Here is an 18,823-nt window from a genome sequence, read left to right as displayed (position 1 = left end):
AGTTTGAGAAGCTTATTACTCTTGGGTGTTTGGGCACCCTAGAGCTTGTTCCTCTTGGGTGCCTTGGTGCCCTAGACGGTTGGTGGTGTTCGGAGCTCAATCATTGTGGTGTAAAGCTCCGGGCAAGCGTCGGGGTCTCCAATTAGGTTGTGGATATCGCCCCGAGCAATTTGACGGATACCGGTGACCGCCCCCAAGGGTTGCCAAAGTTTACGGGTTCGGTGACCGCCCCCAAGGGTCGCCATTTGTACGGGTTCGGTGACCGCCCTCAAGGGTCCCTTAGTGGAATCACGGCATCTTGCATTGTGTGAGGGCGTGAGGAGATTATGGTGGCCCTAGTGGCTTCTTGGGGAGCATTATGCCTCCACACCGCTCCAAACGGAGATTAGCATCCGCAAGGGTGTGAACTTCGGGATACATCATCGTCTCCGCGTGCCTCGGTTATCTCTTACCCGAGCCCCTTTACTTATGCACTTTACTTTGTGATAGTTAATTGTTCTTTGTCATATATCTTGCTATCACATAGTTGCTTATCTTGCTTAGCATAAGTTGTTGGTGCACATAGGTGAGCCTAGTTGTTGTAGGTTTGTGCTTGACAAATTAACCGCTAGGTTTATTCCGCATTTGTTCAAGCCTAAACCGTAATTATTTTAAAGCGCCTATTCACCCCCCCCCTCTAGGCGACATCCTCGTTCTTTCAATTGGTATCAGAGCCACGTCTCTCTTTGTTAGGCTTAACCGCCTAGAGAGTAAAGATGTCTACTAGGGGATTAGGATTCTCTGACACTCTTAGTTTCGATGGCACAAATTTTGATGTTTGGGTAATTCGCATGCTTAATCTCTTTAGGGTCATGGACCCAAATTTAGAGCGAATTGTAGATATGGGTTTTTCTCCTCCAAAGGATCCCCAAAGATTATCTTTAGAGGATGAGAAAAACTCTTATCTCAATGCTCAAGCTTCTAATGTGTTTTTCGATGCTTTGAGCAATGTAGTTATATTTCAACTCATGCCGTTCCGAGATGCTCATGAGTTGTGGACGAAGCTTCAAGATAAATATGGTGTGTCCAAGATTTGTGGGGATGATTGTTCTCCCTCCACCTCCGGTCGTATAGTCTTCTCAACTTCTTCTACTTCACCTACATGTGGTTTGCCACAAGGTAATGGCATGGTGAGTAGTGTTGGTCATTGCAATGATGATAGTATGCTTATTGTGGATGATCCTTCATCACTATATTATTGCAATGCTACTTCTTTGGGCTTTAACACTTCGAGCACTCCAAATGTTTCACATGCTTGTGTTGATAGTCCTTGCATATCATGTAGAAATTGCTTGACTAAATCTCATGATGATATGCTTGCTATGTCTTGTTGCCATGATAAAAATGCATCTATTTCCTCGAATTGTTGTGCTAACAATGTAGTGGAAACCGAACACTCCATGGAACAAGATGTGGTGTTTAATGGTGCCTCAAGGGATCCTACATCATCATCTATTGCTTTTTGCCTTATGGCTAAGGCGTCAAAGGTATCTCCTACTTTGTACCCCAATATGTCTCTTGATGATGATGTTGATGCTAATGATGATGAGGATAATGATGAAGAGAATGATAATGTTGCCTCCTTAAAAACTAAGGGGGAAATGATTTTTAAAGCTCTTCATAAAAATAAAATTGCTCGTTCCAACTTCATAGAAATAATGTCCATTGCCATTGATGGCAAGAAATACATTGAGGAGTTGGAATCTTATCTAGAGGAGCATGAATCCACCATTGATAAAATGGAAGGTCATGGGCGTGATTACGCTAATGAGATTGCGGACCTCTCTCAAGCTCTTGAACTTGAACAAACCACCAGGGAATCTCTTGAGGAGACTTTTGCTCTAGAATTGTCTAGAGTGAAGGAATATACTGATAGAGCTCTTAAAGTGGCCAATGTTTTTGAAACTAAAAATGCTAAGCTTGAAGTTGCTCATGCTAGACTCCTTGAGGATTTTGAGCACCTCGAAAATGGCTCAAGGGTCATCAAGGGTGAGCTCATCAAACTCACCGAGTCTCATGCTCAACTTGAAGCTTCTTATTTAAAAGAGCTTGCCAAGTTGCCTTCTCCTCTTGTTGTTAATGATGATGCTTGTGCTACTAATTCTATTACTTGTGAAGCATCCATTTTGAAGGAGAATGTTGAGCTACAGGCTCAACTTGAGGTGCTATCTTGCAATTATGGGAAATTGGAAGAAAGTCATGAAAAGCTCTCAAGCTCTCATGATGATCTTGTAGTATCCCATAGTGTGCTAAAGATAGCTCATGAGGCCATGATTGCTAAGGTAACATCTAGTGAGCCTCATGTGGATACTAGCACTACTTCTAGTCAAAATAGTATATTGCCATGTGCTAGTCCTTGTAATTCATCTACTCACAATGTTGGTACATCTTGTGATGAATTGCTTCCCTTGCTTTGTTTCTCTAACGATGAAGCTTATACTTCCTCTAGTACTTGTGTTGAGACTAACCATGTAGAGGAAATTAAAGAGCTCAAGGCCCAAGTCACTTCTTTGAAGAAAGACTTGGAAAAGTGTCATGAAGGAAAATCCACACTCAACAATATCTTGAGTGTGCAAAAATCCCCCAATGACAAAGGTGGACTTGGATTCAACTCCAATAAGAAGAAGAAGTCCAACATGAACAAAAAGAAGGGCCAAGAACAAGTCAAGAATTCGGCCAAGATTGTTTGCTTCAAGTGCAAAGTAGAAGGGCATCATGTTAGATCTTTCCCATTGAAGAAGAAGGCCATTAGTGTCAAGCAACAAGGGAAGAGGGCACAAGTTCAATCTCATGATCAACATCAAGTTGAAGAAAGGCCTCTTCCCAAGAAGACTCAAGTTAATGCTTCTCAAATTGAGAAATCAAGTGAGAAGAAAATGAAGAGTAAACGTTGCTACTTATGTCGTGAGAAAGGTCATGTCGCTTCTTCATGCACTAGTGGTAACTTATCCAACCCAATTATTATTGATGATATCTATTCTCTTGGTAAGGATAAGGTTGGCAATGTGTTTGCCAAGTTTGTTGGTACTCAAAGTGGTGTCAAGCAAAGAACCATTTGGGTAGCCAAACCTATTGTGACTAACCTCTTAGGACTCAACTTGGTTGGGGACTAACAAGCTCAAACTTGATCAATAGGTGTTGTTGGAGGGCATTGGAGACTTGGCTACATTATGAAGAATTAAGGGGACTTCATCACTCTTATTGTCTCAAGCCAAGTCAATTGAATCATCAAGTTTATATCTTATATCCAATGTGTCTCCTTGCGGTAACTTGTACTTCAATTTTTTACATTGAAAGTTACTTGCCCCTTTGCATGTTTTGGTTTTGTTCCTTGCATGTGTTTGTATATGATGTGTCTCCAAATTACCGTTGTGTATGTTGGTTTGCACATCATGTACTTGTGTGTTGTTCGTTGAGCCTTAGTGCATCTTGTTTATTTTTTAGTTGGCTCTTGTGAGAGATTAATGGAATATCCATTATGGGGGAGTGGTGTGCTTTGTGCACCTCACAATCCTATAAATGTGTGCACATGAGTAATACCATCTAGTAATGATATTTCTAGATTATCTAGTCGCTAGGTGGTATATCTCTCATGGGAAATTCAAATTCTAAAAATTCCATTGATTATCTCGTGTTGGATCCTCTTATTGCCTCTTGTTAAGTTTTCTTCATTGGTATCACATTATGGGGGAGTAATATGCTATGGATATTACTAGCCTAGAAAATGTGTACATTTGAGATGTTGTCACCTAGTGTTGATATTGTAGATTATCTTGTTCCTAGGTGGCATGTTAGCTCTACAAGTTGCAATTTGCTTGTGTGTGGTGTGAAGATGATGTTGGATATCCTTGCTATCTACCACCGGGAATTCTTTCCATCTACTTCTTGTCTTTCGACAATTGGTAGTCATTTATGTGTGGTAGAATTTATTGATCATCTTTACATTGGCTGTTGTTTTACTTGCCTTTTCTCTTGCCAAGGTTTGTGTCAACTCCCGTTGTCTTCCATACCACTTGTGGATCTTGTTTATTTCTTGTTCTTGTCTAGTGTTTTCTAGATATAGTGAAAGCAGTGATCCCACCTTGTGCATTTTGTATTCAAATACAAATCCTATATAATGCACAACTCGTGGGGGAGCTATTCTTTTTCTTCACTCTTCTTGTGATCCTTATCAAGAGTGTTTTGGTGGAAGGCAAGCCATTTCTTTTTGGTACTTTGTGCCATCATGAAACTTTGTTGAGAGCTTGGTATGTTTGGAACCATTCTCTCTTTGGGAGTTTGACATCTTTAATTTAGTGGGTATCAATGGATATCTCATTCCTTGATGTATCTTTAATGATATCTTCCAAGTTATGACTTCTCCATTTGGTATCCTTTTCACTTGGCATTTCTTTGTCTTTTGGTTTCGGGTTTTGAAAGTCTTGAGCATGCATGTTTACTTCATGTATTTCATTTGGCATGCTTTCTTTCTTTGACTCAATATATAGGGGAAACTCCACCTACTCTCAATTTGCATGAGATGTGCATGAAATTCATTTTCATATCTATATGCACATATTTATGTGGAGTTTGTCCTATGTATTGGTGTTTCTAACTATTTGGTCCCGATGAGTTTGGGTACCGTTTAGTTTATGTTGTTCTTCTAGGAACATTTGAAGATGCATTGGATGATTGGCTCACTCACAAGGAAGGTGTTGTCACCATGTGCATATTGGAGTCAAGCTAGGATGATCAATGAACTACTATCTACCTTCAATTGGTATCTACTACATCCTTCCAATGATATCTCGGTAACAAGTATCTATTCATGCTTTCCCTTCTTGTATTCAACCTTGTGTAGGTTGTATCTTGGCATGATATTCATTTCATATCTTGTGATACTTGTTTCCTTTCTCAAAGCATCCCAACAATGATCTCATGTTGCTAGTTGTGATGTCTTTGATGGTTGTGTGGTAGGAATTAGTTTATATACAATAAGACCATATCTAGCCAAGTGCTATGCTTTCAAGCAAATATGTTATTGGTATATTTATGACTTCCTTGTGGATATCTTGTTCCTTCGTGTTGTAACTATTTCGAGTGTACATCCTTCTTTGTAGATATATATCGTCATGATTTCATCTACATAGAACCTTATACACTTGAGAGAAATTACATCTCTAGTTGATATCTTTTCTTTCACGTCCACCTTGTCTTTCTTATGTTATTTCTTTGGTGGCTCCGTGAAAGCTTTTGCCTTGAGTGCGTGTCCTCTATCGTTGCATCTTGTTGCACTCTTGTGTGGTGAAGATTATTTTCCTCTTGCTTATCTTTACGAGGTTTTTGCCATCTTAATTGGTATCCCTCGTCTCGATGAGCCTCCCCTCGTCTATCTTCACCACGGGTTGTCACAAGCATAGGTTCTCTTTTGCTTATTAGTAAGCTTGTGAACCCATTTGCCAGTTGTGTGTGGGAATGATAGGCCTTGCACCGTGTGCCTCATTCTTTCAAGACTATGTTGATGCTTAATGCGCATCCTAATCTTAGTCTTCTCAAGTGCTTCGCCATGACTCACACACATCATTTTGGTTGAGCCTATTCTTAAGTTGCCTCTTTTACATGTTGCTCAACCATGTGCTTGTTGCAAGCGCTAGGCTTTGTTTCCTATATGCTCACTTGCACTGGATGTGAGTTCATTTTGGGGGAGCTATGATCCTATTTTATGCACTTTGTATTCAAATACAAAAATTCTTATGTGTGCACAAATCATGGGGAGCTTCTCTAGTTTCTTTAGAACACTCCTTTGCGCTTTTCATAATATCTTTATTCTTGTGGCATGTAGGATCATTGGTCTAGTTAGTTCAATTGATATCCGTTGATTGCTTGCTTCAATTGGTATCTTCTGGTTGCTTGTGTCTCTCTTTGTTATGTCTTTGTGGCATATCTTTTTGTTGCAATCTTTGGGCATCAATATAGTTTGTCTTCCTCCAAGTATTGGCAGTTGGGTATGTGTATTGCATTCCACTCTCTTGTTGAGAAATACACAATTTATGGAGGACCACAATTTATATTGGCCTTCTTAGATTTTCGCCCATTTTGGCAATCGATGCCAATGGGGGAGAAGTTTCAGAGAGTTTTGTGGAGAAGTTTAGAGAGTTATCTCTTCTTGCTTTGTTTTTGTTCCTTAGCATTTGCATCTCATTCGCATGCATTATTAGTTGTTGCATTGCATGGTGATGCATAATTCCTTATATAAACTTTCTTGAAAGTGATTGTCATCAATTACCAAAATGGGGGAGATTGAAAGAACATGCGGTGCCCCCATGTTTGGTTTTGGTAATTGATGACAATCTCTATGGACTAATGGTTGTCTTGAGTTGTATTTGAAGGATTTGTCCATAGGCTTTTCTTGAAGTCCATGTGTTGGTTTCAAGGAGTTTTTGAGTTGACCAAGGTGCTATTAAGGAATTATCCAAAGATTGGTCATGCGAGTGTTGAGCTTATTGCAAGCATGTCTTGAAGAAGAAGGTTGTGTGTTCATTCATGTTTACCTTCAAGACATCATCCAAATGAAGAGAGTTGCAAAGATTCAAGGTTGATCAAGACTAAGTCAAGAGTGAATCAAGTTGATCAACTCACAAAGCATAGAAGATGTACCAAGAGGGATCAAGTGATCCCATGGTATGGTAAGCATTGTCCATTACACTTTATGTACTAACCCATGATCTATGTGAGAGTTGTATGTGGGGTTAGGTACGTATCCATGGGCTTGCGTCAAGAGGAAGATATCATACAACCCATGGAAAGGATGACATCAAGTGGTGATCGTCATCAAGATTGCCGTGTGCAAGTTCAAGTGGAGCTTCACGAAGAGATCAAGTGCTTGAATCTTGCCATCCATTATGGTGGCAATGGACTTGTGAAGATGTGCCGAAGAGTGGCTCACCCATAGTGAACTATTGGGGAGCAATCATCTAGTCTTCATCGAGCCAACGCAATCAAGAAAGGTGGTCCAACTTGAGGGAGTCAAGATCATCTTCATCTAGCTCAAGTGGACCATGTGCAAGGCAAAGGTTTTCCCTTGATAGATTTTCTATTTTACCGGTCTTGTGGTGGTAGTTGGGAGACCGAGTTATAGGATTGTTTGTCGTACTATCAAAGGGGGCTCTCAAGTTGGTAGCTTGATCGTATCGTTAGTAGAGAGCTCAAACCATTGCATTCTTGCATCATGTTTCTTGGTTCTTGTTTGGTTATCTTTGTGAGTCTTAGAGCTTATGGTCATCTTGATGACAAGCTTGAGTTCATCGTAAACGGAGTTCGCATGCGTCTTCTATGATGTTTTCGGTGTTGGAGGTTTTACCGGTCTTATCCGATGAAGGGTTCTCACCATTTTCTTATGGGACTTTTATCATTTGCTTATTCTTGATATTTCTATCAATATTGTGTTAGCCCATGTCGTTAGCTTTCCAACAAACTTGGTTTCGTTGAATTCGGAGTCCGTTTGCAAAAGTTGTGGCTGTTTTGGTAAAGGCTGCAGCGGTATTACCGCGACTAGAGCGGATGTAATTTTTTACTACCGCTCCAGAGCGATACTACCGCTGCTCCTGAGCGGTAGTACCGCTCCAGAGCAGTACTACTGTGGCTCCTAAGCGGTAGTACCGCCCCGGACCAAAATCTCGTGTTTTCTCTCTCGTTTGGGCTGTTTTGGCCGTGCTAAGCGGTAGTACCGCTCCTTCAAGCGGTAGTACCGCTTGTGCACGACCTGAGCACATAACGGTTGGATTCGGGAGGTCCTATAAAAGGGGGTCTTCTTCCCCAATGAACCCAATCCTTTGAGCTCGTGTTCTTTCCCCATTGTTGACCTTCTTCGAGCTTGCTAACTCTCAATCCCTCCATGGATTCTTGCTAGTTCTTGAGGGGAAAGAGAGAGGAGATCTAGATTCACGTTTCCACCAATCACTTTCTCCTCTAAGTGAGGGGAACCCCTTAGATCTAGATCTTGGAGTTCTTCGTGTTCTTCTTTCGTTCTTCCTCTCATTTTCCTCCCTAGCATTAGTTGCTTTGGTGGGATTTGGGAGAGAAGGACTTGGGCACTCTGTGTGTCCTTGCCATTGCATTTGGTGCATCGGTTTGAGTTCTCCACGGTGATACGTGAAAGTGAAGTTTGAGAAGCTTATTACTCTTGGGTGTTTGGGCACCCTAGAGCTTGTTCCTGTTGGGTGCCTTGATGCCCTAGATGGTTGGTGGTGTTCGGAGCTCAATCATTATGGTGTAAAGCTCCGGGCAAGCGTCGGGGTCTCCAATTAGGTTGTGGAGATCGCCCCGAGCAATTTGACGGGTACCGGTGACCGCCCCCAAGGGTTGCCAAAGTGTACGGGTTCGGTGACCGTCCCCAAGGGTCGCCATTTGTACGGGTTCGATGACCGCCCTCAAGGGTCCCTTAGTGGAATCACGACATCTTGCATTGTGCGAGGGCGTGAGGAGATTACGGTGGCCCTAGTGGCTTCTTGGGGAGCATTGTGCCTCCACACCGCTCCAAACGGAGATTAGCATCCGCAAGGGTGTGAACTTCGGGATACATCGTCGTCTCCGCGTGCCTCGGTTATCTCTTACCCGAGCCCCTTTACTTATGCACTTTACTTTGTGATAGTCATATTGTTCTTTGTCATATATCTTGCTATCACATAGTTGCTTATCTTGCTTAGCATAAGTTGTTGGTGCACATAGGTGAGCCTAGTTGTTGTAGGTTTTGTGCTTGACAAATTAACCGCTAGGTTTATTCCGCATTTGTTCAAGCCTAAACCGTAATTATTTTAAAGCGCCTATTCACCCCCCCCTCTAGGCGACATCCTCGTTCTTTCAGACACTGTTTCATCATTATTTATATCTTATCAAACTTGCCTTTTATTTTATGTTTTGTTATGCATGCCTCCTTTTTACTTTTTTTTCATGCATTTCCTCTTTTTTTTCTTATATATAGGTGAATAGCGCAACATCTCATCTTTATCGGATCTCCTTTGCATTTTCTATTTTATTTCTTTTATAGCGAACATCCCATCTTTATTGGGTCATTCTTTTATTTATTGTCATGCATGTCCTTATTTATTGGGTGTCTCTAGCAAATTTATCTTCAATTTCATGTCCAATCTTAATTTTTGCTAAGGTGTTCATCCTCAATCTGAATCAGTACCGGTATAAAAAAAAGATAGATAATGCATTGTTGATTAACATTGTAGCCTAGGTAGTATTTTTAAAATTGTTAAGAGGTAAAATAATATCATATTCAGATTGTACATATTTTTCTAAAAAATTCCATATATAACATGTTAGATTTGGAGTTACGATTTACAAAATATGAGTATTTTTAAAAACATTTAATATGTACTACATGTTTAATCTTAGAAACATTAGGGGGTTTTCTATAAAATAACAAAACGGACTAAGAATACGGACTGGGATCCAGTGACTTGCCTCTAGCAAGTCACGTTGTAACTGGCCCCCTCTCATCCACCGTTGAAACAACATCCAAGGGGCAACATCCATCCAAAGCAAAAAAAGGCAACATCCATCCAAAGCAACCCATCCAGCACAGAATCGTGGCGGGGAAAAGGACGGCTTGGCGCGAGCTTCCCTGCTCTCGCGCGAGGAGGCGGCTCCGAGCAGCCAAGCGCCATCGCCGCGGAGGGTAGCAGCGCCGCGCAGCCGTGAGTACCAGGGAGGAGCGCCCCGGCGGACTGGAGATCTGCTGCTGCGAAGCGCCGCGACGGGCCAGGGAGGAGCGCCGCCGCAGATTGAGGAGGGCCGCCGCCCGGACCGAGCTCCTCACGCCACCGCAGATCGAGGAGGACCGCCGCCCCGACCGAGCTCCTTCCTCACGCCGCCCGCCTCTCCCTGACTCAGGCGCGCTAGCCCCCAGGTGAGTGAGGCCACCCTACCCCAATCCCATCTCCTCCCACCGGCAATCCCCATACCCTCGTCGCCGATTGGCTGCGTGGTTCTTGTTGGAGCGTGGCTTGAATTCTAGTGATGCTTGTACTCTGGATGCTTTTGAATTTCAGTGATGCTTGTACTCTGTATACTTTTGAATTTCAGTGACAAGTAGCATGGAAATTAACCTGTACTGATAATGCTAAGAATTGACCTGTACTGGTTCTTGTAACATACTGTATATACAGATAGTGGATTTGATTGGATAGGATTGACTGATAATGCTAATAGTTTGAGCTTGTTGTCTCTTAAGTTATCTGAACAAAAGTGTATTGTGAAAGCATGGAAATCTTGTTTGATGCTTCTCTGCACTGCTTGTCATGCATTTTAATTGTACTGATGGGAGCATAACAGCCAAACTCGATATGTGTTCTGATGGAAGCATGCATTTAAATTTAGAGAGGTTCCAATGCATAACAACCAAACTCTATATCTGTCCACTACTAATTATACATGTCTTTCTGAATTTTGGCAGAATTTGGGTGTTATGTTTTTGTGAAAGTGTTGTGCAATGGCAGAAATTAACAAGAGGATACCTCAAGTTGGTATGAGATTTAGAGATTCAGATGAGGCTTGGGTGTTTTGGGTAGAATATGGAGGTGATATAGGTTTTGATGTGAGGAAAAGATGCACCAACTTAAGCAAGTTTGATGGAAAGGCGACGTCACGCAGATTTGTTTGTTCCAATGAGGGCATTAGAAGGAAAGGGCGACGAGAAAGATGAAGTGGAAGAGAGAGATGAAGTTCTTATCTCTGCTCATGTTTATGCAATGGAAGGATATATGAAAAATGATATGAAAGACTGTTGTTTTTATTAACTGACAGTAAAATTGTTGCTTATATCAGTACTAAAACTGTTGTTGTTTGTTAACTGAAAAACTGCTATTTATTTTAGTACTAAAACTGACTAAAAACCTGATGCTTATCTCAGTCTGTTTGTGAACACTGAAAAACTGCTGCTGTTTGAACCTACTCTTTAGCTTATAACTATATTTCAGTAGTAAAAAGAGCTTCCACACTGCTATTTGTTTACTGGAAAACTGTTTGTTAACTGACTGAAAACATGCTGAATAACTGAACTGTATTTAGGCTGTACTGGATGGATGCCTCGTTCACAAGTGTGAGAGCCCTTTTTGCTTTGGATGGATGTTGCCCCTTGGATGTTGTTTCAACGGTGGATGAGAGGGGGCAAGTTACCACGTGACTTGCTAGAGGCAAGTCACTGGATCTCAGTCCTAAGAATACCTATCTACCATTCTTAAGAAGTTGCTCCCCACTTCTCCCTATTCTCTTACTATGCACATTGTTCACGTCAGTCTATTCCTACGCGGTCACGGCGGTGGAAAAAGAACCTGTTTTTTTCCTTCTTCACCCGTAGCCGCTCACCCCCCATCATATCCCGCACGACCGCCGGCCCTCCGGCAGTATTGGATCCCACGCTGGAGTGCCGCCCATCCCCAACCCTTCCTCCTTTCCTCGAATCTGCTCCTCCCCATGCTGCGCCCACGGCACCCACGCCTCCACCGCCTCCTCCGCCAGACCAAATCCAGCCGCCACCTCCAGGGCAGCGCCGGTGCTCACCACGCCATGCCCCCCCTTGCTTGCACGCGCCGCTTCTCACCGCGCCATGGCCGCCCCCTCGCTTGCTTGCGCCTATACACCACCGTGCTCCTCCCCACGCAGCTCCCACGGCGCCTCCACCACCTCCTCCTCCGCCGGACCGAATCCTACCGCCTCCTCCAGCCCAGCACTGGTGCTCACCGCGCCATGGCCGCCCCCTTGCTTGCACGCGTCGCTGCTCACCGCGCTATGGCAGCCCCCCTCGCTTGCTCGCGCCGCCTATCCACCACCATGCGCTGCCTGCTATCCGGCGTCTATTTCGGCCGGCCGGCGGCCACCGGTACGACGTCTCCTGGGCGCTGGGACGCAACAATGCTTCAAAAGCTGAAAGTCATGTGCTCCTGTTCTTCAGTATTTTGACTATTTTTTGTTTCCTTTCCTCACATCAATCGTACACAGCCCACTGCTTCAACCTCTGTGCAACGCCCAATGCTCCAATGGCCCACATTGTTTAATCTTCATTGCCATCACCGCAAAAAAAAAATGCTTCTCCTAAAACAGAAACAAAAAACCCTCCTGCTGCAGGTAATTGACGGTTGACGCTTGACGCTCCACTTTCTCTCCCCTTGATTTCCACAAGAAACTGATGGATTCCCTTTTAAAGCCGATGCCTCGCCCCCCATCATCCTCCAGTTGACACCAACCGCACTCATACTGCTGCCGCTGGTAAGCAACCCCCTCCCTCTTGGGCATTCCCTATGCCATATTGCTGACCGAATCATGAATTTGGCCTTCCTCAGGTGTTGGACGACTTGGATGCCCAGTCAGTCATCTTGATTGTTCCTCCCTCGCTGCATACACAGTCACCTCAGGTTTACGACTCCTGTTGGTACATAATGTTCCCATCCATAGCCAATTCTGAAATTCTATATCTTTGGTTTCTTTGGTTAATGTGTAGATTTAATTTTGCTTGATTGAATACATAGCCTTCAATTTTAGTCCTGTATCTATTCTGGATTTTGCTTGATGTGTCAATTAGTTTGCTTTATTGAATACATAGCCTTGCATTTTAATTCTTTGCCTATTCCAAATCTGAGTTTAATTTCACTTGACGGAATATGTAGCTTTCCATTTCAATTCTTCAGGTTTCTTCTCGGCTACCTTGGGATCAACCCTCCATTTTCTTATTGAAGGTTACTTCCCCCACAAGCTCCAGTCTGAAGGTCTACACATGCCTCGCTTCAGATTGTGGGAAAATTAATATTCAGTTTCTGACTATATCCGTTTGTGGGAAGATTACTATACAGTTTGTGACTGTATGCAAATTCATATTTCAGTTTATGAGCGTTTGTGAGAAGATTACTATTCAGTTTGTGACTATATGCAAATTTATGTTTCAGTTTCTGAGCGTTTGTGGGGAGATTCCTATTCAGTTTTTGACTATATGCAAATTTAGATTTTAGAATGGAACATTTTTCTTATGTATATTTTCTTACTGAAGGTTACTTCCCACACGCGCTCCAATCTGAAGGTATATGCAGATTTACATGTTTTACTGCAAATCATGATGACTCACTTTTGTTGTTGAATCCAGAATAGTTCCTCTACACTCCCCTCTATCTAATTGTTCCATGTAGATTTTAGGTAAAGAGCATATATTGTGGATGAATAAATAGATTATTCTCAACTTTCTTTTATATGGTTGATGTCAGTTCCCCAAAACTGAATACTGTTAAAGAAATTATGAGCTTTTTTGGCTTGACAGACATTATGAACACTATAGACTCTTAAGAGAAGGATTTATCTTTGTTTAACATTCTCATGCTACTATAGCCACGTTGAAGAGTTTCCTGGTGTCACATCTGACTCGAAATATCACAAATATAAGTGTGTAATGACTATCTAGGTACACTATAAATCCGGAAAAAACATCAATTAAGCTCTATCGTTTGATCTAATTTTTCCTGATACATTGTGTTTGTGCAGAACCCGATTTTATAGCACATGCTCATATGTGCTTCCATCAGGCTGCGTTTTGTGGGGTCGATGCCTCCCCGATCGAGGTCCATGCTTCAAGGTACAGCCTCCGCGTCCTCTCTCATAGCGATCTCAACGGAGCAAACCATTCGTGGCCTTCCTCAATTGCTATTTTTTCTATCTCAGTTACATTCGCTCATAATTGCTACCTCGCCTTCAAATATACTGGTTCTCAGTTATGGTTGACCCTTTTGTGCAACAAATTATATTGGATTCCTTGCAGTAATCACAGGTAGACCGCATAAACATGTGTACATACGTCAGTTTATTTAGTTATACTTTAAATTCTAATGGCCCCTTATTATTATTTTTTCAATCTCAATCTTGTAGTGGCTGGTGGATAAAGCAACCTCGCGAGATCCCAGTCCATGGTGATGTTGGGGTCTCGCTTCATCTTCATCTTATGCACCACACAGCTGGCTCTTCGGTTATTATTGTTAGAGTTATGTCGAATATTATTGTACAAGTTAGGTTACAATTGTCGTGTCCAAGTAGGACACTTGTATCCTAGACCTCTCATATATAGCGGGGGTAGACACACGATGTAACCTATGCCAACATAATAGCACGGGCACGCAGGGGAGCCGGCGGGGTGTGCCGGCGCCCGGGCGGCCGGGGTGCGGTATTGTGACGGTGTCATGGGGAGGAGCGCCCGTAGTTATATGCCCCGGGGATGTAGCCATATCGGTGAACCTCGTTAACAAATCTCGGTGTCGTGCTTGTGCGATTGCTTGGTCCTTGGTAGATCGACGGAGTGCCTCAGATTTATTCTAACAAGTGATATCATGAGCAAGGTTCGAGGAGGCGGTGGAGTTGATCCATAGGAAGGCGAGGAGGAATCGTCAAGAAAATCGTGAAACGAAGGGCTGTCTCGATGAAGGTCGGAGAGAATAGCGATGGTTTTGTTCTGCTAATCTATCAGGGAGGACTCGATGTTCGGCAACGGAAGACCGTGCGTGACAGATTGGAAAGCAGATTTGTGGGCTTCGTTAATCTTCGGGAAGCGATCGAGAATCGGTGACTTGGCGACGTGGTTCGGCTGGATGGGATAGCCGTGTCCTGGAAGCAATCGGTAGAAGCGTTCGGGAATCCGCGAGTTGGTGCAAGCGGCGGCGGTGGAACGTGCAGAAGCGGGAGACAGATTGAATCGGGCAAGCGACGGCGGTGGCCGAACAACAACGCAGGACTTGGTGGTTCAGGCGTAAGCGGTATGGAAACCGATCGTTGGTTGGTAGCCCTGTTCACGGGCCCAGAGCCAGCGCTGGAGGAAGCCCATGCGGCTGGTGCGCCGGTGTCCAGAGTCAGCGCTGCAACGGACCCACGGGCTGGACACGCAAGGCCCATCTAGGGCGTTAGAGGTCATAAAACTGGATTCGCTGCTGCATGTGTTCGGGCAAGCCAAGGCGTAGGCTGGTGTCTGTTTTTTGCTGCTGGTGGTGGCCAACTGGCCGGAAGAACGTGCGAGTACGTATGAGATTTGTTACAGACAAAAAGGAGATGCAACATGATTAAAGAAAAGGAGTGTTTGGGAGTTATGGAGATATGCTTGGTATAACCATGGAGACAACCAGGAAATCCAGTTTTCTTTTTTGGATGTGTTGCAAAATTGCTCACAGGATTTTACCAGGAGGTTGGCAGGTTGGTGGTGTGCGTATAAGGCTCGGAGGAGTCTGAAGCGTGTCGTAACAGGATCATGCAAACACAGGGAGTCAAGGCAATGCACAGTTGTGTAACGTGGACACGACGCAGGGTGGAGCATGGTTGTAGTCGGATATTTTCGGCTAGGTCGGACTGAACTGTCTGACGGATCGACGGGGATGTCAGTCCAAGCAGAAGATGGCGGTGATTTCATCGACGATGACACAGGAGCGTGATGCTGATGGTGGCCGACTTCTGGGGCGTGGAAACACGTGGTGCAGGCCTGAGGGCTTGTGCGGCTTCGACAGACTATGGCGCGGGGTTGATTCAAGACGGTGCACATGAGAGCTTGGAGTCGACAGGGCGCGGGAGGGTGGTACGTACAACCACCATAGAGTCACGTTGAAGGTGGAGTAGGAGTCTGATGGATGACTTCACTCTGTGCTGATGGAGGGGCTACGGCGTAAATGCATGGAGAGTCGAAGCCTATTTCAGCGGGATAGCGAGAGACACGTGGATTGGACTGGGGGCCAGTGGTCTGATGGAGGCGTGATACTCGGCATCGGTCGGTGATGATCGGTGGTTCTCTGCAGTGGGGGTTGAGGCAGTGTGGGCTAGCTACCCGGGAGACTCGACCAGGACAGCAAAGGCTCGACGCGGTGATAGTGGCGAGGCGTGCGGTAAGCACGGGACACAGCGACAGGCCAATGCACTGGTGGTCAGACATTTGGTCAAATAAATTGTGCAGGGGTGCTGAAGCAGTGTTGACGAGTACCGGATTCAAGTTGGTGACTGGGTCTATCGGTGCTAGTTGATGGACAGGAGTTGACCATGGAGAATCTGAGAAAGTGGCGAAAAGTCTGGATTTGTCAAAACAGAGAAAGTACATGGCCGTATATTCTGTGGTGCTCGATGCACATGGCAAAGTGTGGATGACAAGACAAAAGGAGGCGGAGTGCTATAGCTGTGGGACATGCAAGAGACTATCCGAAAAAGGCGTGAAACAATTGTGAATTTGACTCAGGGTGACACAGGGCGACGGTGAAATTCCTTCATGTTTCAGACAGACGGTCAAGAAAGAGCGGTGATGTTGAGTTCAGGTAACTCTCACATGTGGCATCCAATATGTGAGTTGCTCATTTTTCACGCAGACAGTGGTCGGTGTGTGATGGTGTTGAACGGATTCTCCGGAAGTTGGGAGCACAAAGTAGAGTATTGAGGAACTTAATTTTGCTCAAGTGTTGACTGTGAAGAAGACGAGAAGGGCCTATAGTTGCAGGTGGAGTCACATGGAGTCTGGGAGTAATAGCGGTGCTCATGGCGTATCTCAAGTCCAATGTACATGGAGGTTCGACGCACGGACGAATTTAAGGTGACGGAGAATATTCGTCAAGGTGGAGTTTGTTAGAGTTATGTCGAATATTATTGTACAAGTTAGGTTACAATTGGACTTGGAGTCGTATGGTGTGTAGATAGGATATGGAGTCGTGTCCAAGTAGGACACTTGTATCCTAGACCTCTCATATATAGCGGGGGTAGACACGCGATGTAACCTATGCCAACATAATAGCACGGGCACGCGGGGGAGCCGGCGGCGTGTGCCGGCGCCCGGGCGGCCGGGGTGCGGTATTGTGACGGTGTCATGGGGAGGAGCGCCCGTAGTCATGCCCCGGGGATGTAGCCATATCGGTGAACCTCGTTAACAAATCTCGGTCTCGTGCTTGTGCGATTGCTTGGTCCTTGGTAGATCAACGGAGTGCCTTGGATTTATTCTAACAATTATGATGTTTTGTGCTTCTCCTTCTTGCTGTCAGCTTGCAGCCTAAGCTTTACATAGCACACAAGTATGCATAGCTGTGCATCAGAGAAGGCAAACGAAAAAATTTAACTCAGAGGTGCCTAGGTATACTATCGGGAACGACAGCCTAAAAGAAATAGCAGTACACTGCACAAAATTGTTTCGGTGAGAAGACGTAGTGAGTCTCATGATTTATAAGTGACTTTTTGTTTTATAGAAAATCAGATGAGTGAACTCACATTCTGTCTTCCAATGCAAGCTATGTTTTTTATGGAACACACGACAATTGTTGGTATGTTATTTTAGGTTTTGCAAAGGGATGAGACGTCTCAATTGTCTTTACTTTATGTTCTTTTTCCCGATCACCTTGATGATAAGCCTTTAAGGTAAGGAATTAAAGGAAAATTTCACATCCAACATTATTCGGCTTTTCATCATGTTTTCTCTAGATGCTTTAAATAATATTTCTTTCAAACAAAATTCTTTGACACAGTCATATACTATGTGTTTGTAAAATTTCATGTTTTTAAACCTCAAATATGTATCGACAATTCCCGCAGCAACGCGCGGGGTATCATCTAGTTTCTTTTATTAGTAGGTATAGAAATCACTTAAGCGGGACGAAACCAAGAATATCACCTTGTAGGTATAGAAGTAGGTATAGGTATAGATATAGATATAGACTAACACAAATGCCCGTGCGTTACAACAGGAGAAAATACCAGTTCATATGAATCAAAGAACGGTCACCTATGACAAAAAAGATGAATTATTTGAGAATTGTAATGTGAGCTCTGGACATGGGTGGGTATTGTATCAGGTAAATTAACTTTGAGTGGACAACATTAACTTTAGATTATTAATTATGCCAATGAGCTGGCAAATTGATTTCTAAGGAAAAAACATTGAGATGACATGAGATCGGGGCAAATGTGCTACAAACTCGACCCAACCGGATGTAGCTGAGTTTGTCGTATCACCTCCCCTTCATCCTCGCACCCAATGACTTCAATGCAACGTTGTGAATACCACCGGCTTCTATATAGAGATACTAAGCTCCCTCGAATTGAAGCGTTTTGGTGCTTCGAGGGTTGTGGGGTCACTAGGGCCCCACATGTAAATGTGTTATTTCGTTCTATTTCTTCTTCTTTCTTATTTTTTATTTTTTCATGTTTTAATTCATAAGCACTTAATAAGATTTGTGTACTTTTAAAAACATAGACATATTTTAAAATTCTTCAAATTCCTTAATATTGATTAAATATGTGGATATTTTTAAGTTCATGGTCATTTAAAGTTTGTGAACATTTTTAAATTTTGAAAACTATTTTTTGTGAACATTTTTGAAGCCATGATATATTTTAAATTCATGAATTTATCTAAAATTCATTGTTTTTAAAAGTCATAATATTTTTAAAGTTTCTTAAACATCATTTAATTTAACTAACCTTTTCAAATAAAAATAAACAACGGATTTTTTTCTGAGCTAGCAGTGGGGTGAGCGAAAAAAACTAAACGAGTGAGCGGAGCAACCAAGCTGAGCGAGCAAGAGCTTCATGTGCTAACCTATGTGAGCATCCCAAAAACTCAAACAATCACCACCGGGCTGACACCAAGGCCAAAATGTGCAAAGGCTTCACAACCACTCATCAAATAACTCTTCTCTTCTCTTGAAAAAATAACACTCCAACATCAACCCAACATGATATATGAAAAAAAACACCACCAATAAAAAACTAAAACACAAAGCCAACACAGATAAAATCAAAACAAAACAACTGATCA

The 18,823-nt window shown here is 43.3% G+C and overlaps 1 protein-coding gene across 1 annotated transcript in view; it reads left to right on the top strand.

Moving 5' to 3' along the window:
* LOC123039357 (uncharacterized) overlaps nucleotides 1-14,264 on the top strand; it is an 85,862-nt gene extending 71,598 nt beyond the window's left edge. Inside the window, exons 2-7 of the mRNA XM_044462560.1 lie at nucleotides 9,711-9,934; nucleotides 12,230-12,291; nucleotides 12,366-12,437; nucleotides 12,711-12,788; nucleotides 13,552-13,642; nucleotides 13,933-14,264. Coding sequence (XP_044318495.1) covers nucleotides 9,711-9,934; nucleotides 12,230-12,291; nucleotides 12,366-12,437; nucleotides 12,711-12,788; nucleotides 13,552-13,642; nucleotides 13,933-14,113 — 708 coding nt within the window. The 3' untranslated portion in view covers nucleotides 14,114-14,264. The remainder of the gene's footprint in view (nucleotides 1-9,710; nucleotides 9,935-12,229; nucleotides 12,292-12,365; nucleotides 12,438-12,710; nucleotides 12,789-13,551; nucleotides 13,643-13,932) is intronic.
* Nucleotides 14,265-18,823: the final 4,559 nt, after the last annotated feature.

Source organism: Triticum aestivum, chromosome 2B, assembly GCF_018294505.1.
Source record: "Triticum aestivum cultivar Chinese Spring chromosome 2B, IWGSC CS RefSeq v2.1, whole genome shotgun sequence".
NCBI classification, from domain to species: Eukaryota; Viridiplantae; Streptophyta; class Magnoliopsida; order Poales; family Poaceae; genus Triticum; species Triticum aestivum.
Note: the sequence above shows the minus strand (reverse complement) of the source record. Positions and strands in the feature narration are given on the sequence as shown.